The sequence below is a fragment of the Pygoscelis adeliae genome, unplaced genomic scaffold, assembly GCF_000699105.1.
Source record: "Pygoscelis adeliae isolate BGI_AS28 unplaced genomic scaffold, ASM69910v1 Scaffold55, whole genome shotgun sequence".
Classification (NCBI taxonomy): Eukaryota; Metazoa; Chordata; class Aves; order Sphenisciformes; family Spheniscidae; genus Pygoscelis; species Pygoscelis adeliae.
In genome coordinates, this window is record NW_008824804.1 from 1,169,669 (window position 1) to 1,196,538 (window position 26,870).

Sequence of the window (26,870 nt, forward strand, 5' to 3'; positions counted from 1 at the left end):
GAAGTGAGAAAGATCACGTGAAGCCTGGCAACTTTCTCTGTCCCCGTTACCAAGCTAATTGTAAATCTTTTTTTGGTTATGAGGTGTTCATCACTGTTTACACTTTAGATTAAGGAAAAAACCCAAACCCTCAGTATTAGATAAAAGACCATTCAGTGATGATGTCTGGCTTCAATCTCAGTGTGCAGGTAGGCATTCTGGGATGGTCAGAATCTGGTTCTGATATTTGCTTGTGATGGAAACTGCTATTAAATCATTGCATGTGCAGCTAGGTTCTCATCTGATTCATTTTCAGAAATGCTAGAAATACAGCTAGAAAATACTATTAGCTTGTTTGTGTAGTGTTGTTAGGCAAAGCACTTCCTACAAATACTGAATTTCTCAATCACACTAACAGCTGCATTGTAAGTCCTAAAAAAAAAGGGAAAGGGGCAACAGTGACCCATGAGTCACGGAGTCCAATTTGTAGCGCTCCAAGGTAAGAGTGCAGTCAGGTCCAGGAAAGTGTCAGAGACATGTCAGTCCACCGCTGCACTGTGAGCTACAAAAAGTCTCCTGAACCTACAGAAAGCTGTAACACGTGTAATAAAAGACCAAAAGCCGTAAGCGTAGCACGTGGGGGAAGCCGGTGGCAGGGGGAGCATCACCAGGGCTTTGTTCTTGCAATAGTGGGGAGTTTCTCAAGTGAAACTCCCTGTTGCTCCTAGCAAGCAGAGGTAGGTGAACCTGATTGTGCTCGTTGTCCCTCCTTCCCTCCCTCTTAACCCCTGACAAGAAGAGGAGAAACCCCAATTGATCACTTCAACCTGGGTACGTGGGCAGGACCTAAAGAATGGTGGGTTTATGCCGTTCTCAGTATTGCAGTAATGCTTAGCCATAGGGGAAGAAGTGAAATTCTGGTTTATGAAGAAAACTGATTGCTAAAAATCAGTTACATGCATAAAGCAGTTTCAAAGGATGAGAAGACTGTTGGTCAGTGGTAGTGCAGTGTAGGAAGCTTTCGGGAATCAGTTGAATTGTTAGTTGTACGGGTATTTAGACTTCCCCCCGCCCTTTAAATGCAGTGACTGTGAACATGCTGTTTGCTAGCCAGTGCTGGCTCGTACGGCAGGAGGAGGCTGGTGATAGCTTTTCCGTGGGAGGGAGGAGGTCCTAGTAGTATGTGTACTTTGCTCGGGACTTTGGCACAGTTGGCCAGTAAAGGGGAATAGAGCCTTTCTTGCGCTTCGGACGTTCAACCGATTGCAAAATAGCGCTGGGGAGAGCGAGCACGTAAGTAGGGAGCTGAAAATCCCACAGGGCTCAGACCCTTTGCAGCTTCGTCTGGCTTTGTTTTCTGGGTTTGAAACCAGGGAATTAGCGGGCACGCTGAAACAAGTTTTCCTTGTCGTGCCTGCTCCTCTCCCCACCTACCTCCTCCTTGTGCCTGTCAGCCATCTGCAGGCTCCTGGCAAGGAGATAGAGGTGTTGTCCTCGTGGAGGCCTTCGTGAATCATCATCAGAATGACGACGTAAAACCTGTGACCCGCGTCCAGGCTCAGTTGGACCACCTCTGCAAGATTTTTCATTTGGAGTGACGGTCATAACGGAGTTAAAGCTCTGTTTAACGTTATTTAAAATGTCCTCAGGATGTCCTTCTCCCGAAATGTATTTGCTTTTCATGTGTGGCTGTATTTCCCTCCTGGGGGGGTTCTTGTTGGGGCTGGGTGGGAGGAAGTTGAAGCAAATGCTGACGTTGCTTAAATATAAAAAATTTAGTGCTGTGACCTCACAAACAAAATAATGCTTTTCTTGCTTTTCTTTTTAGGATGTGCTTTAGAAAAATGTTGCTTCTCTTAATGCAGAGAGAAACAAAGCTTCTAAAGCTTTACAGAAGCCTACCTTAATTTGACTCTCAAGGAAAAAAACGCTTTGCTGTATTGCTTTGTGCAGACTAATAAACCCTTTTGACTTGCAAATCTCTTCCCACTATGAATTAAGTCTTGTATTATGCAAATCTCCCTTTCAGTTATCCTTTTCTTATACCTTGATTTTGAATCTTTCCTTTAGATCATGGCTTGCATGACATTTTCTTTCTTTTCCTTTCTTTTTGCTGTTTGCAAAGACTCTTGGGAGGATTTGACAGATGTGGTGGAGCAATTGCGTGATGATACTGAAGGTGCGTGCCACACCAACATCTTTCAGCTATTATTTCCACTAATGATTGGCTTTTGACTTATTATTTTGAGCCTGAGTGCAAAATACAGTTTTCCTTTCCAGTGCCAATAGCTGTGGCTTTCTGAACGTGCTTGTCTGGTTGAACCAGGTTCGCAGCCAGAACATGCTGTACTGGTTGCACTCTGTGTGGATGTTTGGTTTCTGCTGTTAGCGAGTTAAAGAAAATGTCTTTGATCACTGGAGTGTATGTATTGCTCTTGCAATTGCTTTTATTTACATTTAAAATGGATATTGTGAGGGCTTTTCTTCTAAATTTTATCAGCCCCTTCGTGGACTCCATGTGATCAGTTTTGGTTTCTAAATTCTTACTGATCTCTTGTTTGAAAATATGTGCATACAGTGTTGCTTACAAAATGCTTTAAAAATTTTTGGGTATTTTTACTTCGAGTGGAGGTTGAAAAAGCGAATCAGCAAGGGGCTAGTTTACTTATATTAAATGCATTCTGAGACAGTTATTTTCCTGAGCCTGATATAAACACAACTTAAAAGGTTGCAGCAATATATGGAAGCTAAATTTCAAAAAATATTTCAGAAATCACCCCACAGCTTCAGATTTTCTGAAGTATTTCTATTTATCAACTCGAGACTTAGCAGAAGTGACTCTAAAACTTGTATTGCAAATTTTGATTAAAACTGTCGAAGTTTTTTTTTTATAGTGCTTCTTATTTTGATCTTAAAAATGGTGCAAGTGTGCAGTAGTTGAATCCCCAATTCAGCATGCACTCAAGTAAATTTGTAATTTGATGACTAAATGCAACTGTTCATGCTTGGGATGAAAGTGTTTGCAGCACAAAAGGCTAATATACCTTTTGGAGGGAAGGGAGCGAGGAGGGAATTTTCCTTTTGTGGCTGAGAAGTTTATAGGAAGAATGTAGATTTCAGTGTAGAAGGATGGTTAGGGGTATTTATCTATATAGGCCAAATTCTTTTAAAATGGCAATCTCAAATTAGAAGCTAAAGCTAGGGCTTTTGAAGGTTTAGGAGCATAAATCCTGTTATTCTCACGCTGATAATCCCAAAGGCGTAAGGTCAGCAGATGCATTTCAGCTCTTTTTGCCAGTTTGTGCATTGGCTGTTTTCGAAGGTGGTGTGGATTGCAGAGCCCACGGTGGCTGTTTTCTTACCGGTGTTTTATTCAGTTTTGGTCTAATTCTCACTGGTAGGATGTTAACCAAAAGCCGCATTTGTTTCTTTATAGCACAGATAAGCAATTTAAACGTGAAGCTTGGTAAAGCGAGATGGTGAAATTAAGTGAAGCACGTTTATGTTACAGACTCGGGGTTATAAATAGAGGGTAAAGTATGAGCAACACTGTGAAGGGATACAGCTGTCTTAAAATATGTAGTTGCGATTATTACTAGAATGATAACTGATAGTTAAGGGTGGCAAAGTAATGCAGCTAGGTTTGGGACTTGCTTAGGAAAAACCTTCCAATGCAAATAATTTTAAGCATGTTTCTGGCAGAAGAAAAAAGCAAAATCAACCATGACACGGCAAAATTTACTTTTATCTATATTTGGAAACTCAGATGGTATAAAACTTAAAGAGGATGTGTTGTGCGCAAAAATTAGTCATCTTCTGTGGATGGTGCCTTTCTCAACTGTTGCGTGTGGTTACGTGCCTGGGCTTCTGCCCGGTGGCCTCGTAAACCCAGCAGGCTTCTCATCAGCCATGGGAGATGTTCTCTCTGCTGGCACAACGGCTAATTCTGCTTCCCCAGCAGCTCCAGCCGAGGGCATATCCAAGGTAGTCTTTAAGGGAGGAAAAAAAAAAGGGGGGGTTGAGACTTTTTTCCCCATTAAACATTGTATGGATTTTTTGCATTCATTTTGTTGGAGTGGGATACATTAGAAATGTGTGTCTTGCCTGTTTTCACTTGTATCTTTGTTTCCCATGGCCACCACCCCATTCTGTTTTTTTGAACTCTTGCATGCCTGGTGTGTGCGGGAAGCCGTCCTCCTCGGCAATCAGTCAGAGGCTGATGGATGCTTGACAAGGAGTGTGCTTTCCCCCTCAAAAGTCACCATTAAGGACATAATAGCAAGAACAAATGAAGCAACCTTTTAAACTCTCTGTGAAAATGTTTCCTCTCTTAGGAAATCAGATTTCATTTTGTTAAGATGGTGTTAGTCCAGCTGCTTCCCAGTTTATCCACAGTCCCTCAGAGTAGACAGGTTGAATTTTGAATATAGAAAGAAAAAATTAGTAGAATAAAACATCGTTCTCTAGAAACAGACATGCCTCTGCTTTTCACTTGTGCATAGTCATGTCACTTTTATTTTCATCACTGCTTACCTTTAAGAGGGTGTCTGCATGATACGCCAAACATCTATCACCTCATCCTTGCGATGGTAGTCAGGGGCTTGCATTGCCGGAAGGCAGATGAGGCATTTGAACGTAAGGCAATGTCAGGAGAGCTTCAACTGAAATACAAGAAGCTTAAAAAATGCATCATGATGTTGAACTCCCGATTTCTTTTTGCAGCATTAAAATAGCCGTAGTTCCATCTTGAATGGAAGACTCTGGGTCACTTACAAAAACCAAACAGCTCAGATGGCAGATATTCCCCTCTCCCCCAGCTAGCTGCTGCAAGCCGTTCAGCTGGAAACAGCTGCCCTTAGGACTGGGGTGGGAGAAAGGAGGGCGTACCACATCTTAATTACCTTGACCATAAGCTCGTGTGTTGGCACGGACCCACTGACATCAGTTTGAACTGGGGTGCCAGGCGGTGCGCTGGGGCAGGTGGCGTGCAGTTGCCTGCACCCCTCTGCAGCTTTGACCTCAAGGACGGCAATTTCTTGCGTCCTCTGTGACTGGTGGCAGGAGTTGCCCCCTCTGTTGCTCATGTAGGATCCTCCTTGGATCTAAGTCAGCGCTTTGGCGATGCTGCGGCAGATTGTGCACTGGCAGGAATTTTAGGGAGGCCGGCCCAGGACACGAGGCTGCCGGGGGAGAACTAAATGGATTATTCCGAGAAAAACGCGCATTGTGTCACTCCTTTTTGACTCTCTGTTGATAATTTGTGGAGAGAGAGCTTCAGCTTGGAGGAATTTTCTCACCTTCTGCATGGTGCGGCGTGGCAGAACAGAGGCTAAGGAAAAGACAGTTAAAATGATGAAACTCCTTAATTTATCTAGGGATTTGCTTTCCACGTTTATTTGAAATTATACATGTGTTCATGATTTCATAGTCTGAACAGCTGGAACTAATGTCTTTTCGTAATGTGAATTTGCTTAACTGAAACTCGGTGCACTGCAAGATAGCTGGCTGGTTTGTTTTGAAAACAAGTGTTTCACCTTTAACGTATCTCAGTTAATCTGAATACGGTATGAACTGTTAGCAAGACGCCGTTTCTCTTCTATACATAGAAGCAGCCTTTCTAAATTTCAGATTGCTTTAAGTTTGGACTCTTGATTTAAGACAGATTCGGGACATGGAGAACCTTGCTGAAATACTAATTAACTGGCATTACTTTGAGCAGATTTGTTCACATTTACAGCGTTTCATGACTTCCTGTATTTGATTGAAGTTCTAGCTTTATTTTAGTTTCTTCTTAATTCTTTTAGGGTAATTCAATATGAGGAGCGATAAAATTTATTGTCACCAGGTGAGAAGTACTTAGGCCACAGTCGCAGCTTAACCCTTTGAGATCCAGTGTTGCATTGACTTTTTCCTTGACTTTTAGGTTCCTAGGTACCTATTTTTAGCTTTTAAACAAATTACAGGATACCTGAGATTCTTGGATGCTTTTGAAACCATCTGCATGGAAGCTTCTCAGGAACCCTTTGCTTTTCATGCTGTTAGCGAGTGAATGATTGTGGCACCGTTTTACCTGTTCAGAAACCTGGAGTTCAGCGTTTTAAGGAAACAGTCAGATGAGCTGATTATTTTACCCTGTCATTCTAGTGGGATGCAAGTCCAGTTCAGTCATGACCACTTACCTCCCATGTGCAAGGTTGCTGGTTACAAAACACGTCTACTCTGTAGAAGCTACAATTTTTAAATAGCAAAAGTGTCTTGAGAATTTAAGATTATTTCCACTGAAAGCCAAACCACATGGAAGGGCGAAGTTTAAGGGCCAAGACTTTACTTTTTAAGGCTTGCGACATGGCATGTGTAGTAAAACACAGGCAGAGTTTTCACAGTTAGAGGCAGAAAGCTGGAGAAGGTATTGACTCAGAGAATCTTAACTGCACGTCAGGTTCAGACTGTTAAAGCGGAAAGTGACTGGGTTGAATTAAAGCCAGCCGGATAGTCTTATTGTGTAAAAGTCATCTTTGCTTGCTTACCCTGCTCTTGTAGACTCCGTTTTAAGGGTGTATATGTTGCAGCACATATAACAATGGTATAAATTACTTAGGATTTAATTTTCCAAATAATTCTTTGGGATGTTATCCAGTTTCATACTGTATAACAGTTAATCGGTTTGCAAGATGAGAATCTTGGATAAGCTGCATATGCAGAGCACCATTGTTCACATCAGACTAATGAAGCAGAAACCTTTAATTAGTTAATGTGATGAAAACATTTTTCAGTTCTTTAGACTGTGACTGCACATTCTAGTCTTAAATGAAAGCATAGCCCTGCTTTTTCTTTTTTCCTAAGTGCTTTCATCAGCTCAGATGTTCATTAGCTCTTAAACGTGTTGAAAGAATCTAGTTGTCTTGAACATGCTTTGTACGCCCCTCTATTATTCTTGTTTGTTTGTGGCTTTTTTTTTTTTAAATTAGGTAGTATTGACCCCAGTTGACACACAGCAGTCACAGACCTCTCAGACTTGGGGAAAACCATGCCCCTTGTCTCAAAAAGCATACGGTACCCTTGACCTCAGCATAGGACTGTGTGAGGCAGCAGCTCTCGATACTGTTAAGAAATGTTTCCTATGAGTATATAATGGAGTAGGACTCGAATTCTGAGCAGTGTCCTTGGACTCTACTGTTACTCAAATTAGCTAGTAACTGTAGCCAAAGTAACATTTTCCACCTGGTTGTCTTGTACGGTTTCTTTAATTTTGCATTGGCAATTGATTTGCCACCTAAGCAGAATCACTTTGGATGCCTGCCTTGCTACTGGTTGGATGAAGGAGCCACTTGGGCAGCGGGTGCAGGACTGCTCTGTACTGCGGCAGTGCTTTGTTGCTTGGGGCATGCCGCTGTGGGACCTCGGCCAACGGGGAGATGTCTTGATTAGAGAGGAGAGGAGGTCTCTGTATCTTCCTGTATCTTGCTATTCCCTTGATAGGGAAGAAGAGAAAGAAGCTGTGATTATTAACAAGGTTTAAGTCAAGTCTTAAAACTTTTAGATATGTTCAGGAGGCAAGCACTCAGCTTTTTCGAAAGGGTCTGACCTCACTAATGAGCGTGCACAGTGTGCGTATGCATAGGAGTTGTTCTTCAAAGCCTGGCCAGGCAAATAATCATGTTCAACCTAGACTTCAAAACGTATTTAAACTTAAAAAAAAAAAAAAGTAGTTTCTTTTACCGCCGCACCATAGTCTTTTGAGGGTATGTGTAAAAATCGCCTCAGATAATTGAAACCTACTAGAGATTTCTGCTGGTTTATCTGTCTTGGTCAGAAGCACGGATATACTGTAGGTGGTGTGCTACCAGAAGTATTGAGGGAGGGGGTTGATGTTTTGGTTGGTTTTTTTTACCAAGTAAGCTTGTTCTGAGCGGATTTTGAATCATGGTACTGAAGCAAAGCACAATTTTGTGACAATAGTTGTCTATGGTAGAAGCAAATGCTGTAGTGATGTTCATAGACTCTTAAAGGGCAACTGTGATGGATGCTGTCGGAGGTGCTGTTCCTGAGTTCTATGCAGAAGTACACAGAAGAAAATGTATGGAAGGGTTTTTTAATTGCACGTACAAAAAATTAGGTTTTGCAATCGTGTATAATACTATGTCAGACTTTTTTTCCTGAGTCTGCATTCCTAGTAATGGTGACTGTTAGCTACGTTGCAAATCATAAAATGGATTGCAAATCACAAAACAGGTAATCTGCTCAATGTACGTGCCAAATCCATCAGCTTAAAATAGTAGCAGTTCTGCAAAGGCAATAAAAATCACCCACTAAATTAAATCTTTCTACAGTCCAGTGTTGCTATGAGAATTGCATTCCTAAATGGGTACTTTGAAGTTTTCTAAACTATGAAAATAAATTGTGAATGCCGAATCTCAGCCTTTTTATAAGATGTGAGCCAAGACAATCAGTGCTTGAAGAGCATACAGTTAGTAAAACAAAACTCGGGGGTTTGATCACTTTGGCCCTCAGCGGTGGAAGACTGGGTGGAGACACAGGCAGAACTGGACTTGTTTGCCACATCTCTGAACAAGGCGGCGTTTGTCCATGGCAGCAGATGTGGCCTGGAGCATGACTAGACCGGTGGCTGTTGGTGGATGGCAATTCCAGCGGGCATTGATTAGCGCCCCTTTGATGAGGGGTACTCGAGTGTTGCTAGTGCTGTTGCCACAGAGCTAGGTCTGAGTATTTCTTTGAGTCATCAGCAGCATCCCCGATAAAAGCAGCCTGTCCTCTGGCAGACAGGCCACCCAAAACTAAGCAGCAATAATGAGACCTCACCAGCCTGGGTGCCAGCTAGCCTTGGAGCCATGGGAACCTGACCACGGCGTGCTTCAGAGGCAGGTTCAGCAAATCCGCCTTTGTTCCCAAGTTTCACAAATGCTCTTTTTTGATTCTGTTTCATAATTTCTCAGGTTCTTTGATTGAGGATGTTTGTGTCTCCACTTCAGTAGTTGCTTTTCGTCTCCCAACCCTGAGATGCCTTTCAGTGTCTCCTTCTGTCTGGCATAAAGAGTCTCAATTGCACGGTAGCCGTTGCTCTTCTTGCCTGTTTTGGATTCAGCCATAGATTACTGAAATCAAATATTACGCCTATCGGCTACAGGCTGCTGGGCCTACAGTGCTTTTCAACCCGCAGGAGATACCAAAGATTGGAAGTGGCAACGATGTGACTTTTTCACGATTCTATGGTTGTATAAAGTTTTGCACCTTGCTCTCTTTTTGGCTGGTGGGTGCTGCCAAGATGCCTCATTGCAGTGGCAGTACATTTGAGATGACAAGGAGTTTGTATTCGAGCAACTGGACTTGTCAGTACCAGCATTGTGATGAAGCAGGATGATGACTTGCATCATCAGGACAAGTCCTATAGGAGACAGCAGTAGTCTCAGAAGAATATACTCCTTGGCCTCTTTTGGCTAAGTTGTTGCATTTTAAATTGCAAGAAATGGTTCTTCACAGTTGGATTGACAAGAGGATGAGAAATGTTAACAATCCAGACGCCTCAAGTCCACCTGCCTAGTAGAGATTTGATGTTTACTCAGCGGCAAACCTGCTGAATAGAAACCCCGACTTCTGCAAGACTCCACTTCGGGACTGGATCCACTGAGGATGAGGGTTGCATCTTCCCCTCCTTCTTCACCATGAGAGAGGTTCCTACGTTTCTCCTTAAAACATATCTCAGCTGTCTGTATGTTGAAGAGATGGAGCCTCCAAACAGTCAAAAAGAGCTTGAGAACACCCTGACGGTGGTGAGCGTCGCTGGGTGGATCTGGGTGGTGGTACTCCACAGAGTCAGTGGGAACAGCCATTCTTCCACTGCTTAGATTTCTCAATATTATTATGGTTTCTTTCATCGAACTTAGCTATGTGCTCCCCTGCATTTTAAATGGAAATATATCTCCTTTTATTCTAATTGAAGGATTTCAGTCTGATATTTACTTGCTTGTGAAATGCAAGCATGCTTTGTCAGTACAGCAGATAAAATGTGTACCCTGTGCTTAGATAGGTAGTCTTAGATGTCCTCTGGTCATGCTTCTGCTGCTAGGTCGTACTGAATTCACTCGCGAAGGTGGTAAATTGGTTCACAGGTCCATGGCTGTTTAGAGCAGCCCTAGAATAAATGTGCCTTACAGGGTTATAAAACTGCTTGCACCAAGGAACTTTAGCTCAAAAATTGGGTGTGAGATTGCAGGTGCAACAGATGCAACCAGAAAACTTGCAACTGATGCAACATCATTTTCGTAGCAAGAATTTCTCTCTGTTACTGTGTATCTCCAGACCTAAAGCTTAAGCGTGCTTTATTTGTTGTGGACGTAGAACAATTTCAGTCTAGTTACGGAACAGTACTGCGGTAAAAAAGTTTGTTGCTTGAGGTGTTGGAAAGGCACTGATGGTGTTTGGGAAGAGAGGCGCTCTGTGAAAGGAGAGATGTTGGCACGGGCACGTTACATGGGTCAGGGAGCGGGAGGCCTGCAGGCAGGGTGTAGACTGGAAAATGGATGTCTGCATTTGCTTCTTGCAACTAGCAAGTATAACGGTCTGAATATTTATAATATGGTAGAGGAAGAATATGATCTTGGAAGATCTGTGCGTGTTGGGAATTAGAGTGAGCTGTCAGAGGGGCCATGAAGATCAGCTCCTTATTGTCAGTGGTAAAAAACAGTGATGTTGATAAAATGAAGAGAGGTAGTTGGGAATTGGCTCCACGTTACACCCAAGTTTTAAAACAAACAAGAAAAAAAAAAAGTCATGAGAAGTAAAGATGCAAGACTGTGTAGAGAGACATATTGATGGATTAAGTGTGAGCGCATTCATGGTTATCTTTAGATGGAAGAAGAAATCACAAGTGGAGAATTCTTAGCAGTTTGTAGTTGCTGGACGTAGCTGGGGATTTGAGTTGGAGCAAGTGACAGCCGTGGCATTCGGTAACGCATTGTCAAGATGTAAAGCACAATATTAACAGCTGTCTTCAAACTTTTGTTCCTTGAAAATTTAAAGCTTTTGTAGTTATTTGAAGTATTGAGGCACCCTTAATGTGATACATCACCTATTCCCATGTCATTGTGGCTTCAGCCATAAAATGCTAGTTAATTTTGATTTTTCTCAACAAAAGGCCTGAAGAGAGTGCCTCACATGAAACTGTCACTGCCCCTAAAGATATCTTCAAAGCTGAGGGACAAAAAGAGAGAGAGATGGGATATCTTATTGTATTAGAAATAGCTTTTGTTACTCAACAGTATTTTTCTTCCTTTTTTTTATAGATCCTAATTATCTCATGGCTAATGAACGCATGAACCTGATGAACATGGCGAAACTGAGTATCAAGGGGTTGATTGAATCGGCACTTAATCTGGGCAGGACGCTGGACTCAGACTATGCACCTCTTCAGCAGTTCTTCGTTGTGATGGAACATTGCCTTAAACACGGCTTGAAAGGTAACCTTGCTTGAGAGGAGTCCTCCTGGGCTGTTTGTCATAGCGTAGGGGCAATAAAGAGCAATCTTGTTTTAAAAATCCAGTTTCGTAATCTACAGCGGACTAAAGAGAGGCTGAGCGGGGTCACCGCTGTGATCACAGTTGACTTGACAGGCCACAGGAAGGGAAAAAACCTGCTGAAGGTATAACGCTGCTGGTGAAAAGTTCACAGTTGTTGCAGGTGCTTGCCATTTTTAAAACAGCTTTTCAGATTACTCGAGTATAACTAAGTGATCAGTGATAAAATTAGCTCCTCAGCAAACTTAAGACTCCCTTTCTTTCTGCACTTCCTCATGCTTTAGGGACGCAATGGTCCTCTTGCTGGAAGAGGAACTGCAACGTGGAGGTCCTGTCTCAATAGTTCTATCAAAACTGAGGATGTTGGCTTTGTGCAGCTAATGTCTTGTAAGCTGCTTTCTAAAATAGCAAGCAGAGCATATACTTAACTACGTAATACGGAGTCACAACTAAAATTGCCAAGTACCAGAATACTTCTCTTGATGTGCTGCCCTTGCGTGATAGTAGCTTGAGATGAAAAGCGGAGGATATTAAATGGTCTCTCAGCACCTTTAAGTACATCCTGCGGTGCTTCCTCAGTAGCGCGGAAGAAGGGATTCCTGTGCTGGTTAGGGTAACATCGTGCAAAGGAGAAGTGTTCATATTCTTCAGCTGCTTCGTTAATCCATTCGCCAGTGTCCCTGCTGCTGGTCCTAAGTTTGAAGTTAACAGAGTTCTCGGTCTTCTCACTGCCGCTGTAACGTAGCAGTGAGAACTATGGAAGAAGAAAATGAATTTCCAGCTTGAGTACCTAGGGGTCACTAGAAAGCTTTTCTGAAGGAGGAAAGGATGCACAGAGAAGCCCCTAGCAGCTATGGAGAAGGAGCAGCTTCAACGTGGTGCGGTCCTTTTCCTTGTAATGTGATGGTCAGTGAGAGAAAATCACTGTGCGCACATCAAGTGTAACTTAGGGATAGTGACAGCATCCTAGTAGAAATCTTAACCTCTAGCAGTGAATCTAAGTTGCTGGTTATCCCCGGGTGTTGTTGTTTTGGCATATTGGGGATGTATGGAATGTTTTCTGGCATCTGTCGCAAGCTCCTGTTGCCTTATTTGAATGATACCAGTAATTGCCACCCTCGGGCATAAAAAGTCATCTTTTGTACTTGCCCAGCAGCAGTGCCTGAAGAATCTTTCTGGCGGTTTTTGTCTACTGTGCATTCACTTCTGACCATGTTTGGGAATGTATTTAGTCAGCACGGGCCTAACAAGCTCATTTTATATCTTTTTCTTTTCTAGGCAAAAAGACTTTTCTTGGGCAAAATAAGTCATTTTGGGGACCTCTAGAACTAGTAGAAAAACTTGTTCCTGAAGCTGCAGAAATTACAGCAAGTGTCAAGGATCTCCCAGGCCTGAAGTAAGTAGTGTCTTTTACTGCCCAAGTACATGCGTTTTTTATTGTAATAAGGATCCTAAAGAAGAGAAGGAAGGGCAAACATAACCTTCAGGAATACATCTGCCACCTTCTGCTGATAAAAATGGATCATTACTGGCTTTTATTCTTAACCAAGGAACTGCAGAAGGAGGGGATAGATATATTCTTTCCGTGTTAAGCGCACAGAGTGTTATGGACAATATAGTGCGTTTATTGGAGCACTAAACGAGTGACGACGTGTCTCAGGAACGAGAACAGCCTTTACTGACTCCTTCTGAAGTTAAACTGAAGAGGAAGGGAATTGGAAGGAAGGTGATTACAGGTTAAATAGTTTTGAGGCTGATAGAGGTAGTTTTTCTTTTAAATAAATTCAGGTAAATTTGTACAGTTGGTGTAAAAGGGAGGCTCAGTCACAAAGTTGGAGAAGATAATAGCTTATGTTAAAGAGGGGAGGAAAAAAACCACTTTAAGCTTACATTGCTTTTAAAAATCTCACAGTCATCTCCGACAACACATTCAGGTTTGCTTATTCCATGCTAAAAGGAAACTGTAAGAGGCTTTCAACCTGGGGAATAGGAAAAAAAGGTATAAGGAAGCTTTGGTCTGAGTAGCAGGACTAAGGATTAAAGCTTCTTTGCTGAAAGAAGAGGTGAATAGATTCAACAACAGTTTCTTTTGGGTTAGTATTTAGCGATGTACGTATGGACAAGTGCTTTTACTGGAGATCCGTGCAGGACTCCTCCTGGAACAGCTTACAGGACCAGCGTGGAGTGCCAACAGTGTTGCGCCAGAGCTCCTGTTCCCTTTTTCTGTTGTAAAAGAATATTGAAACATGAAATAAATTGAAATAAAGAACAGTTTTGGAATAAGTTTCTGAACCTCAGCCTTGTGTTCCTACTAACCCTTGAGAAATGTCGTGTCGTGTATTGGTGAGGTCAAGAATGGGGGGTAATGAAGATGACTTTCATGGGCAGTTGCTGCCTATACTAGTTAAGGTTAGAAAATGAAGTGCCCCACGTGCTGTTTGGTATAAGACAGCTGACTGACTGCTGGAGATGGAAAAGAAATTTCTTTCTAATCAGAATACTGCTCAACATGGGGGATTTACACCTTCCTTTGGAGCATCTGGTACTGGCTCCTGGCCAGCATGCCGGGGTAGATGAGCCAGAGCTGTGATGCAGCATATCAGTTGCCGTATTTTTAAAGCTGCGTGCTTTGGATTGCCAGGAGAAACAGAGGGGGAAGGACTGTGACTACAACCCATTGCATCCTGTGAGTGTGTTAATGAGCAAAACAGTTGAAGAGAACAGTACTGAATTTGTGTTTTCAGTTGTCTTTGTGCATTCTCACCCAACTTAACACCTCCCTGAAGGAGTGGTGCTTGGGCATCTGTGCTGAGCTGAAGTATACACATGTTCTTCTGACTTGCCTTATGCAAACCTGATTTTGAATTAGAAGGTGATGTGTTGAAGCAGCTGATCTCTGTCTATGTGGTGGCATCCAGCAGGGGTAAAGTCAGGGAAATATTTGTAGTATAACAACAAATACATAATTAGTTATGAGAGAAGCAGTGATTGCTTAGATAAACTTGTCTGTAACTCTTTGCACTTAAATACCTTGTATTTCCCTGTTTTCATCAGCGCCAGCTCAATCTTTGAGATGCCGAAACTTCAGATGGAAAATGATTATTAAAGCTGTTTGTGAATGTGCATTGCAGTATGTCTGTAACTTTTGTTTCTGGCCTTTGTAGGACACCTGTAGGTAGAGGAAGAGCTTGGCTTCGCCTGGCTCTAATGCAGAAGAAACTTTCAGAATACATGAAAGCCTTGATTAACAGAAAGGATCTTCTCAGGTGAGTGCTGAGCTCGTTCTTGGATTAGGTTAGGTTCACTTCTGCCCTCTTGCAAGATCTTTACCATCTTTTACACCCAAATGGTAAAGTGTGTGTGTACTTTTTTTTGATAAGTAGTAATATTTGTGAAATGCAGAGCTTCCTCTGAGGGATTAAAAATGCTTAGTATTCTTTCTTAATTCAGAATCTGTTATTTCTCAGCTTTTATTGTCTCAAGTATCCATTAGAATAAACACAAATTTTGGTTCCGAAGAGGTGATTTGGGTGAAATATTTGTACAGAGGGGATACAGCATTCTCTGTCTGCAAGATCTTGGCCCTGGATGTATTTCTGACCTTGTCACTTCATTACCATCTGACTTGGAACAAGTCATTTCACTTCTCTCTGCTTCCCGCTGATAAAACAGCAATGATTTTGTAGTTTAATTGAAAGTCCGTAGATTTGAACTACTATGTCTGTGTAAATCAGTAGGATTTCATGAATATGTTGGTGTTTATTTACTCAAACAAGTATGTTTTTGTTGGCTGTCCATGTAAATCCATAGCCGACTTGGGGTTAGAAGGGAGAACTTGGTATTGTCCACTGGAAGATGTGGCGGTGGCTTGTGTTAATAAAAGTACGTAATAGAGTAGTAGAAGTATGCTACTTAAAGAACTCTGATACTAAGCCCCGGTCTTAAATCTGCAACGTGCTGTACCATTACTCAAGAATCGTGCTTACTTTCCATCACCTTTCAACAGTGAGGGACCGGGTCTCCTACTTACTGGGTCTTTGCCTCACCTGAAGACATACTGTGCTAAGGGAGATTTGTTCAGTCAGAGCAGGAGTATGTCGATTGTACAGAGGAGTATGTTTCTGTATGGACTATGTGCCGCTGCCTGGGTTTTTGTTAAGGCTGAGCTTGCATTATATTGTCGTATGAACTAGCAGGGATCCCATGCTAGTTGACTTTTAAAGATGCAACACTTGTCTTCCCTTGCCATGCACCCTGCAGTGAATTTTATGAGCCCAACGCACTGATGATGGAAGAAGAAGGTGCGATCATTGCTGGCCTCCTAGTAGGTTTGAATGTCATCGATGCAAACTTCTGCATGAAAGGAGAAGACCTGGACTCACAGGTACTGGGTATTCAGTTAATGTTTTTTTCTGCTCACTTAAATTGGAAGAATTTTCCATTGTAGAGGACTGTAATCAACTGAGATACAAGTTTGTTATGATATGTAATCGAAGACTAATATAAACTTGTTACTACGATTGTGGTCTTCGGTTAGCTGGCGGCACTGAGATCAGACACTCAAGATTTTGGTTTTCTCTTTGCTGTTACACTTTGCTATGGTCTGCATGCAGGTCACTGTGGAGTGAAATATGTAGTAAATGAAAAAGGAGGCGAAAACGGGGAAGGACTTAGCCAAAATGAGGGGAGAAGTGGACGGAACTATTAATTCACTCACGCTGTGTGATGAGATCATTGTAGCTGTTAGACAAAAGAAAATGAGCCTGTATGCACTTGTGTTCCAGCTTGCATAAGCAGTGTATGTACAGATATGGTGATGGTAATGATTTGTCTTATGTCCTAAGGCTTGCTTGCCAACGTGCTGCTTATCCTCCTATATTTTTGCTTGAAATACGCCATGTTTTCACTAATTTTGGATAGATTACTGGTATAATGAATCCTTGCTATAATACAACATGTACTGATGTTCTAACTGAATGACTCTAAACTTTCACAGCTACGGACAATGTTTAGAAACTAAGTGTTTAATGTAAAATGCAAATTTTTCTTTTCTAGGTTGGAGTTATTGATTTCTCAATGTATTTGAAAGATGGGAACAGCACAAAAGGCAGTGAAGGGTAGGTACACGCACAGTTGTCCTGCTTCTTATCTCTCGGTAACTTGTATTCAAGTATTCCAGGTTGCCCTGCAAGCTGTTACATTTTTAATTAAAAAGCTATTTAGTCTAAATTCAAGACTGAATTGCTTTTCTTTCTCTTTGAATAATATATAAATAACATAATGGAAGTATTGGGAGGGTGCAGGGAAAAGGCAAGTCTCCCAGAAATTCTGTGTGTTCTTCCTCAACTGGCAACTGAAGATAAAAATATTTTAAGCGTGACCCTCTGCTGAGTTAGGTCTGCCATTCTTAAAAGCCTTTTCGGTAAGCAGCTTGGTAGCCTTCCCCGGTTGTATGGCTAGCAGGATAGTAGTTGATTTTTGGCACCATAACATCCTTAGAAAAAAACAATTCTCCAACTGGGAAAGATCGTAACTGCAGTAACAGCCTAAAGTACTTGTGCCAGTATACACAACCGGAGCTGTGCAACATTCGGAGCGGTTGTGGGCACACCGACATACGGGTCAGGTGTTGCGGTTTTCTGAGGTTCTTCAAGAGTACTTCTTCCTTCTAAGGAAGTTCTGCTAGTTTGAATTCAGGTATATACTTAATAGTTATCCCTCAGGATCAGGTGTTTTGATTGCATTTATTTTATCTGTAGTTTCATTTTTAGAACATTCTTTAGTTAAGATTTCCTGCTGGAAGTGCATGCAAAACATGCATTTGTTGAGTTTTCCTTGAATGGATTTTGGTGAGATGGCTCTTGCCCGATATAAATGTAGTGCAAAACCAGTTTTTTTTCTCTTTGAAATACTGCTGTACTTTTTGAAATGTTGTCTGCTGTAATCATTCTCCGTTGTGTGTCACAAAATGCCTGAACATCATCCAGGTAAATGTAGTAGTTGTGGCTTCTGAGAAGTCAGGGGACGGTGACTGATTGTAAAGGCAGAGCCTGCAGCTTGGCTTTGCTATTTCATATGCATCACGTAGACTCATTGAGACCTCGGGTGTTGGTACGCTGGATGTGCAGGCTGTATCACCACATTTCCTCTTAGACCTTTAATGGTGTCTCTTAGTTCTTTGAATCCAAATGGCTGAGCTGAATGGTATTTCTTTTTTCCAGAGATGGTCAGATAACTGCTATTTTGGACCAGAAGAACTATGTAGAGGAACTCAATAGACATTTAAGGTAAGACATGATTTATTTATTCTTTATGATATAGTATAGCAAAACAGAAAAAATGGCTGTTAAAAAAGAAGGAATTACTGTAGGTTTGGTTTTTTTTTCTCTTCAACAGTGCTACAGTAAACAACCTACAGGCCAAGGTGGATGCCTTAGAAAAATCCAACACTAAACTGACTGAAGAGGTAAGTGTAACAGAAAATCACCTGACATTTTGGCCTTTTGGAATCGGGCATTCAAAAGGTAAGGGAGGAGTTATTTTCAGATTGCTGTTATATGTAGTGAGGAGTGCTTAACGATGGAACTGGAATAACTGACCTGCCAAGGAATTACACTGGCTGTTGCTACTAACTAAGCATGAGGTGGAAACGCAACCGAATGTTTATGTTAAAAGCAAAAGCTGCTGAATACACTTTATCCCTCTGAAGTCTTCGAGTGCTTTCTGATTTTTGGAAAATGCCTTAGACTAAATTGTATGGTGAGTGTGGTTTCGAATGCCGTACAGCTGATGTAGGTTACGAGATGTCCAGACATGACAAATTTTTAGATGTCTGTTTATTTTGACAGGTGCAGAAGTTTACTACAGTGTAAAGACAGTAGTTGAAATGTTTTGATAACTGTTTCTCTAGCCTGCCACAATTTGCAAGAAATAAAGGAAAATTATCATTATAGATAAGATATTGTTCAGTCTGAGCGTGAGAAATGGTTGGTACGTGCGTCATAGGTGTAACCTGTGTTTTCAAATTGGTCTTGCAGTTCATTAGTAATGGCATAAACGTAATAAAATCTTTTGGGGTCAGTTCCCTGAGAAATGGGTGACAGTAGGTCCCATCCTAATGGTTTTACAGTATCTCTGTCCGCATGTCACTTAGCTCAGCAGAATGATTTTGACTGGGATGTCTCAGTGCTCTTGCAGTACAAATATGAAATAGAAATTCTTTTTTGCTTGTTCACCCTCATTAAAGGAGGTCTGTGTGTCTGGTTATTGAACATTTACTCTAATGAATGTATTCCAAATGAGAAGAAGCTTTACCGATGGAAATAAGTGTATCCACTCTTGCAAATAAGGAGTAAGAAATGTTTTTTACAGTTAATTTTTTTTTTTTTTTATTTTAAAAAGGTGGTCTGCAGTAGAGGCTGCCTTTCTCAGTGCTACTATAATAAGTGGCTTTTGATTTGTTACCTGCAGAGTATGAGTGCTGTGCCCATTAGGCATGGTACCCGTGAGATCAATTGCAATGTTGACTGCAGTATTTTTTGATTCTTAACAATTTACTTGCTTGTATCTTAGTGAGGTCTGCATGCTGTTCAAAGTAAGAATTTAAGTGACACTGGAACACGCTGTGCAAACCAGGGCTATTTGCAGGGTGTAGTTAATGAACTGTGTCACACGTCACATCAAGTTGTGTACTTGGCTTGAGCTGTACCAAAGACTCGCACTTTTATCAGGGTAATTTCTATTTGGGTTTGTCACTTAACAACATAGCTGATCTCCTGGAATGTCAGTGAGCTTTTCTTGTGTGCAAGGCTTACGTAAGTTATGATTTAGAAAGCCAGAAGGAGTTTTCTCAAGTTATTTTGGCCTTTGACCATACACTCAAAGTAATCTGTTAGTCTGCGGTGACGTCTTCATTGGGAATTCCTCTGAGGCAGATGTCCCATCTCGTAAGGGTGGTGTGTGCTACTGATCCTCTGTTTCCAGCCAAATCTTCCTTCTCTGATGAGGTTCTCATCGTGCTTCTCCTGCCCAAATGCTTGAGCATCGTACATCTCAGATGCTCTACTTAGCAGCGTACCCAAACTACTGAAGCTTTAGCAAACCCACGCAAATATTTCTTCTCTGGTAATAGATTTCAGTTGCTAGAAGTCAACAGAACTTAGATGCGATGTGCTCACATTTTTCCTTTTTCTTATCTTTGGCAAGGCAAGGGGAATGGAGTGAGGATTTCTGTTGAGTTGCGCTAACCACATTACACCGAGTCTAGCAGGTGTAGAAATGTGTCTAGAGAGGGAAAAAAAAAAAAGCCAAGTATGTTTTTGACATGTTATTGTTGTTCTCTTTTGTTCTCTCACAGCTTGCGGTTGCAAACAACAGGATTATTACACTGCAAGAAGAGATGGAACGGGTTAAAGAAGAAAGTTCTTACATCTTAGAGTCCAATCGTAAGGTTGGTGTGTGTGTGTGTGTGCGTGAATGATTACTGAACCTTTTTGGGCAGTCCCAGCCCAAATTCAACCGAGAAGTCGGTGTTTGGAAGAGACTTTATTTCCTTATGTATCACTCAAAAACTGCAATAGAGCAGAGCGACTATAGGTGGGTCCTCCGCAGAGGGTGGCAGATGGACCCTAGCCACAGTAAATCCTGCCTGGCCGTAGCTGATTAAGCTGTGAGCGTGCGCAGAGCCGGGAGCTAACACAGCATGTTCCTGGCTTGCTGGGCGGAGGTGTCAGAAGGGACGGGAGGAAGGACGATTTACTGAGGGGGTGGCAGAAAAATTCGGAAGTAGGAGTTCTGCTTTTTTGGCCTGAAATGCTACCCTTTTTGGAAATCAAGGGGCAGGATCTATAATCTTTTTTTGTTGATTTATTGAAAGTGCTAGTAACTATGGCAGAATCCGTTTTTAGTTTTAAAACCAATAAGATCTTTTTCTGAGGTTTTGTAACCGTACTTAGTATCTTGTGAAAGTTCTGAAAATGGACAGTCTGTGCATTTAATTCATATCCACTGAAGCGCGCTGAGCACCTTGGGGAGCCCGGGAAATAGTCATTGCACATGGAAGCTGCATGCTGCGTTAACTGAATGGAGCTCTGAGTTACGATAGATGCAGAATTTGTTTTCGAAGTGGTGGGAAAAGCAAATGATCAGCAAATGTGAGGGTTAGTAGTATTTAATGACAAGCTAATTGGGTGTCTTCATTAACTTAGGTCACTAAAGACAGAACTGCTGATGGACATGCACTGACTGAGGCACGAAAACAGTTAAAGGAGGAGACTCAGCTGCGGCTGGTGAGGACTGTGTGAGCTTGGAGCTCACTACAAATGGCTTTTTCATGTAATAACTCCACGTCAGACAATGACTTTTGAAAATGTTTGGCTGGGGGATTTTTTTCATTCTTGCCTGCCTGCTTCAGCCTGATCCGAGACAGTCTTGTCAGAAGCGATGTAACTTTTGTGGCTCTGTTGAGCGGTTTGAGGTCTGTTTCTCAAAATGAGCAGTGCACTTGCATTTCTAGGTCTGACATGTCCCCCTTGCAGATAAGGCTATTGCCACTATCTGAACCGTTACTCAATATAGTGTGTTCAGCTGGTGGGGAGGAAAATGCCTGAGCAGAATGTTTTCAGGAAATAAAAAGTCTGCCAGCTTTTCACTAGTCCCCTCCATCAGAAAGATGGGCTGATATAGTACTTGCTGACTCTTTGCTGGTAATGCTGTTTACCTTGCTTTAATATTGGACTGAAAATGTGCATTTGTTGTCCTTAATTCTTTGATGTGTCGGATCTGTAACTGTGACGCTGTGGCAATGCAGCATGCTTCTAGGCAGTGACTGCACTGGCAGGAGCGCCGGTTAAGGGTGGTTATCTCACGGATGGTGAGGAAAGCTGGCTGGTAATGCTGACTGATCCGTATGTTCCAGGATGTGGAGAAAGAGCTGGAGGTGCAGATTGGGATGCGACAGGAGATGGAGCTAGCCATGAAGATGCTGGAGAAAGACGTTTGCGAGAAGCAAGATGCGCTGGTGGCACTCAGACAGCAACTGGATGACCTCAGGGCCCTAAAGCATGAACTGTCTTTCAAGCTGCAGGTAGGGAAATAATTAAATCGAATGCAGTGAATTCCAAATAAAAACGATAGCTCTTGTACTCCCCCCCCATCTGTTTAAAAGGTGCCAGGTGTGGAAGGGTTAAAGGCTTTATAGCAGGCTTCTGTCTTGCTGCAAGAAGGCTGTAGTACTTGAACAATTGAATGTGGTGGAGTTTGAAGGAAAATGCATTTTCTTCTGAGGAAAGACTCATGATGATCCAGAAATGTGTGTCTGTGACCAGGGAAAGCACCTTCTGTGTTTTTGTGCTATAAAAACTGAGCCACGGTAGCTTCTGTTCCAGCACAATCTAGTATTTGAAGGTGTATGGTGTAATTACATACATTGCTGTGTGATGACAAGCAGACTCTTAAGACAAAGAGCAACACAAAATGCTCAGAAAGAAATCCTAAAATAAACATTAGAACAGGAAGGAGTGGCTTCTGCTCTCCTTGAGCCAATTATTCTGTGCAAAACAGTCGAATGATATTAGCATGTACTGCATTAATAATATGTACTATACAGGAAGCTTCACTGATTATGGTATTGCCCTTTTGTGGGGTCCAGATGCAGCCTACACCTGTATGGCAAGGTGTTTGTCCTTGCATTATTGACCTGGCGTTTGCTTTTTGAGCACCTTCTCCTGCCTCTGTGACTTCTGCCCCTTTCGTTTCATGTGCCACATGATTTATCGTGGCTTATTTTGGTTGTACTTCTACTTACAAAAAACCACGATGCTACTTTTCCAGAGTTCAGACATGGGAGTGAAACAGAAGAGTGAATTAAACAGCCGCTTGGAAGAAAAAACAAATCAGATGGCTGCCACCATCAAACAGCTTGAACAAAGGTAAAAAATGAAACTTTTATGATTATAAAATCCGACGTGTGTTCTAGTGGTAGTGTCCCACTGACCCTGAGTGGACCAGGCGAGAGTCCGAGTGCTGTGCTTAGCCACTGCTCAATAGACCTACGTGAGGAGAACTATAATTTTGTGAGATGCTGTTAGGAGAAGTCTTTTGCATGCTCAGGAGGGCTTCCGTTAGAAAAGAATATACTACTAAACCAGTAATTAACGTAGCAGCTTTGTTTATCTATGTCAGCTGCACTTTTGTATGCTATCCAGTCATTACAAGTCAATTACTATCTCTGACAGCACTGACAAAAAATTGTAAATATCAACTTGGAGAAGTGCTTGACTGTTAATGGCAGTATTACAGTGGGAGCAGGAAGGAGAAGCGTGCCGCAGAAGCCAGGCTCGCAGGTGCTTGGTTATTCCAGATTTCTCTGGTACTGTTTTTAGAAAAATAGCCCAAATTTGAACCATTCTCATTATGAACAGCCTTGTACTTTCTGAGGGAGGTGAGCTTGAAAAAAATCCTCACGTGAAAGTACATGGAGGAAGATGAGAGGGCAGCCTGGCCGTCGCTGGAAGTTGTTAAAGATAGCCCATAGGTATAATATCCATTTGGACTGGCACAAGTTCCATCCTAGCGGCCGTGATGCTCTCGTGTTACTAACTTGCACGAAATTAGGGCGGCCTCAGCGTCGAAGTCAGATTGATTTGAGAAGGAGCAGTGCTCCTTTTTCCCTTTTGTCTTGTTCTCGACGCCGGGCCTTGCGGTGGTTTGGCCAAAGGTTCGGAACTTGAGTCTCTGCGAATTGCCTTGACTGTCATGCTAGCGCCGAGAAAATCAGGGGAAAGCATAGCTCTCAGCAACACGTATCATCTGGGACTTATTTAATGAGTAGGGCGTTGCACTAAATTAACCCTCTCATTTTAGGGTTTATATTGTGAATGGTTCTTTATAAAACAAGTCATTTTGTTTGTGGAAAATTTGTATTTTAAAACATTTTATGATATCTACTCGGCTAATTGATTTGCTCTTTTTCTCTTGCTGTTTTTGTTTTTCCGTTTTCTCATCCTCCTCATTCTGACTTACTTACGCAGTGAAAAGGATTTGGTGAAACAGGCAAAAACCTTAAGTAGTGCAGCAAACAAACTGATCCAGAAGCATCATTAGACATTTTTGTCTGGTCACCTCACAGCTCTGACATCAGAACTCATTTATAGGAGAGAACTTGAGAATTGCTAAAAGCAACTGTTAAAATGTTAATTGTCACCTAAAGTTGATTTGGAATTTGCTGAATTTTTAAAATCAGTGAGTTTTTCTTAAGAGATTTAGAGTCGGGTATAAAAATCCCTAATTTTGCCATTTAAACTGTGTTAAAGTACCAATGAGTTGGCCAATAAACACACCAGAAAAGCATAAGGAATGGGAGATATGTGGCTCTGTACATCCCGGTGATGCATACCGTATACAGCAGCACAAGTCTTCGACATTTATGGATGCTAGGTGCGTTGGTCAAGCCAACATCAGATTGGCCAGCTCTGGAAAGTCAACTAGTTTTCTGTGTTACCCTTTTTGTGAAGTAGACAAAAAAATGCATCCCTGGAAGTTGTTGAAAGTAGTTGTGTGCGTACCCCAAGCTGTTACCCATTCACTTCTGTTCTGTGGGTTCAGCCCCAAGTCCAAGACAAACGGGCGCAACTCGATAGCTCATCACCGTGAAGACCAGCCCTCTTGTAACCGAGACTGCTTGCAACGATTTTGCCTTAGTGACTTGGTGGGAGGGGGGGCTTATGACTTATCCTTATTCCTTTAAACTTCATGTGTCCAGAATTAGTAGCTAGGTGTCTTAGAGTAACACGATAGAGTGGTAAGTTCAGTGGAAACCTCCTTATCTTTGCATTGCCTTCTACCTCTGCCATGAATTCCTCTAGACATACGTTGCGGTTCTTCCCGACCGAAGGAAGCTGAGGAGAGGTGTTTTGGAAGGTCTCTCCTCTTCCTAGAAAGGGAAGTTACACATTGTACAAAAAAATAATCTGATCTTTATACTCTAGTGTTTAAAAGAAACAAAAACAAAATTTAAAAAAGGAAGAAAGGAACAAAATGTGCAGTGGTGGGGAGTGGAAATGGTAATTTGGTACTTGACCATTCCTTGTCTGAGTAGTTAGTGGTTTAAAAGGAAGAGTTGCCTTTTACTATTACACTTCTTTCATTTGCTTCTGAGTTTCTGTTGCTCAATACGAATGGAATTTGCTAATGAAAGAACACCTAAAGCTTGGAAACAGCTCTCAATAGGAAAAATAATTGCCAATTTAACACCCCAGTGCAAAACTTTACGTAACTGTACCTTGGACTATTATAAACTAATATCCTTTTCCCTGTGGCTGCAGAAGGTCACCGTGCTGGCCTGTCACGGGCCTTAGGTTATAAGTGCTCCTAGAGATTTTTTTTTTTTTTTCTTTCAAGAAGATCACATTTGGGGGTTTTCTGTGTTGAATAAGGGTATTTTTGCTCTGGTGAGATGCCTGTAAAAATTCTTTGGTGCCAGTTCTCCCTTTGTCCTGTGGGACAGTGCTCCTTGGGGCAGTGGGTGGCAAATGTGACTGAAGCGCAACTGGGGAAAGAACACCTATTGATTCTCACTAGGTACGTTTAAAAATGTGTGAGGCTCAGCCTAGTCCTCCTGTACGCAAGCGTGTACCGCTGCTTAGCTTGTTTAATGGACTCCCGCACACAAGCAGACTTGGAGACACGTTTTAGATCTCTACGCCATGCCCAAGTCGCATGCTTGAAAGTATAAACTTAACCTGCAGTAACCTTTTACTAGAAACTCATTTTAACTACCTGGAGAAAAAAAAAATAATAATAAAAAGGTGGAAGCTTTCGTCAAGGTATCCAAATAGCTAGTTAGAACAGTCAACTCCCCTGCCCCTCCCCAGACTACTTCTGTAGAAATAGGGGTTTGGGCTGGTTTTGCTTGCTGTCGCAGTAACAACATAAGAGAGAATTAAGGATCTGGCCATTTCTGATGTCAGGCCCGAAGTGGAAATGCTTTGGTGTACTAATGCCTGGGCTCTTGAGCCAATGTGTCGATCCATGGAAGAGACCAGGAAAATGCACTAAGTCTCAGTACAGTAGCTAACCTATGTTGCAAGTTCCAGTTACATGTGTAAAGCTCAAATGTAACGTACATTAAAATCAAATTTGACTTAAAATTCTGTGTACTTGAGGTTTGCTTTGAATCTGGATAAAAGTGATGTTTTATGTTTTTCATCTAATGGCTGTAAACTGTAGTAATAGAATAAAAACTATTGAAAATCAGAGCTTCTGCCTGGTTCACCTACATTTTGCTTTTCTTTAAAATATTTTCCTCCTTTCCATTGTTTTTACCATTGCTTTTTTTAGCTTTACCTTTTCACTGGGTTTTTTATTTGTTGGTCAAACTCGGTCTTCCTCCCCACCATGGCTTTTGTTTTTTATCACAAGTTCATGTGGCTCAAATCCAGATTGCGACAGGCAGAGAAGGACCGTCAGTTGGCCCAGCAGGACAACCGTCTCTTCAAGCAGGAGTTTGGGGACAAAATCAACAGCCTCCAGCTAGAAGTGGAAGAGCTCTCCAGGCAGCGGTGAAGAGATCCTTTTCTAATCTACTTTCTGGGCTGTTCTTACTGTGTCTAGTAGAAAGCAGGCAGGGCGATTGCAAAAGGGAAGTAGGGGTTGGAGGTGGAGAGAGGCAAGTGGCATTTTAGATGCCAGGCGGGTGAAATCCTTTGCGAGATGGCAAATCTTTTAACGTGTGTGTCTTCAAAATTACAACTTGAGAAATCGGATTGGAAGAAAATGCAAAAGAACTACATGGTCAGCAGAAACCACCAGCAAAAGTACAAAGCTTATGTGGCGGTGGAATATCAGAAGCGGGTTGTAGAACATCTCTTGGGTGGAAATGAAACGTCAGGATATTTTTCTGAACACGGAAATGTCCATGGGGGCTTTCCGCACTGCGGTTAGATTTGTTGGGCATCTGCTGATAACCATCGCTTTCGAAAACCTACAGCGCTAGCGATGCAGGACAGAGATCACCACAAGCTGCAAAACCTGTTTGGGATGCTCGGTAGATCCTCAGTCTGCACTGAGGTCGCTTTCCAGGTTAGCCTGCTCTAGGGAATGAGAGTTAGCCAGATGTGCGCTTCAAAGCACGGTCGGGTCTCTGACGGCAACGTAGACCTCTCCAAAGTCTAGCGCTGCATCAGACTTTCCACTGTAATAGCATAATTTGGAGTCTAAAGCTAACACTAAAAGCAAACAATTTGCTGCTCGTCAGCAGGGATGTAGCAGCTACCTCTTGGCCTAGAGCTAACACTGAAGAGTTTGGGGCAAGGGAAGCGATCCAGGTTGTCAGTCTGACAAACAGTGCTGTGATTTTATCTT

At 42.1% G+C, this 26,870-nt stretch overlaps 1 protein-coding gene across 3 annotated transcripts in view; it reads left to right on the forward strand.

Annotated features, from left to right (window-relative positions):
- Positions 1-26,870, forward strand: part of RUFY3 (RUN and FYVE domain containing 3) — a 49,405-nt gene that overhangs the window by 11,746 nt on the left and 10,789 nt on the right. Inside the window, exons 2-13 of one of the 3 annotated variants that reach the window (XM_009324026.1) lie at positions 11,280-11,453; positions 12,789-12,906; positions 14,675-14,776; positions 15,771-15,894; positions 16,566-16,627; positions 17,732-17,797; positions 17,907-17,976; positions 19,867-19,959; positions 20,717-20,797; positions 21,427-21,594; positions 22,341-22,438; positions 25,949-26,068. In XM_009324026.1, coding sequence (XP_009322301.1) covers positions 11,280-11,453; positions 12,789-12,906; positions 14,675-14,776; positions 15,771-15,894; positions 16,566-16,627; positions 17,732-17,797; positions 17,907-17,976; positions 19,867-19,959; positions 20,717-20,797; positions 21,427-21,594; positions 22,341-22,438; positions 25,949-26,068 — 1,276 coding nt within the window. Of the gene's footprint in view, positions 1-11,279; positions 11,454-12,788; positions 12,907-14,674; positions 14,777-15,770; positions 15,895-16,565; positions 16,628-17,731; positions 17,798-17,906; positions 17,977-19,866; positions 19,960-20,716; positions 20,798-21,426; positions 21,595-22,340; positions 22,439-23,539; positions 25,763-25,948; positions 26,069-26,870 lie in introns of those variants that run through there. The other 2 variants (XM_009324027.1, XM_009324025.1) reach the window with 2 other exon arrangements.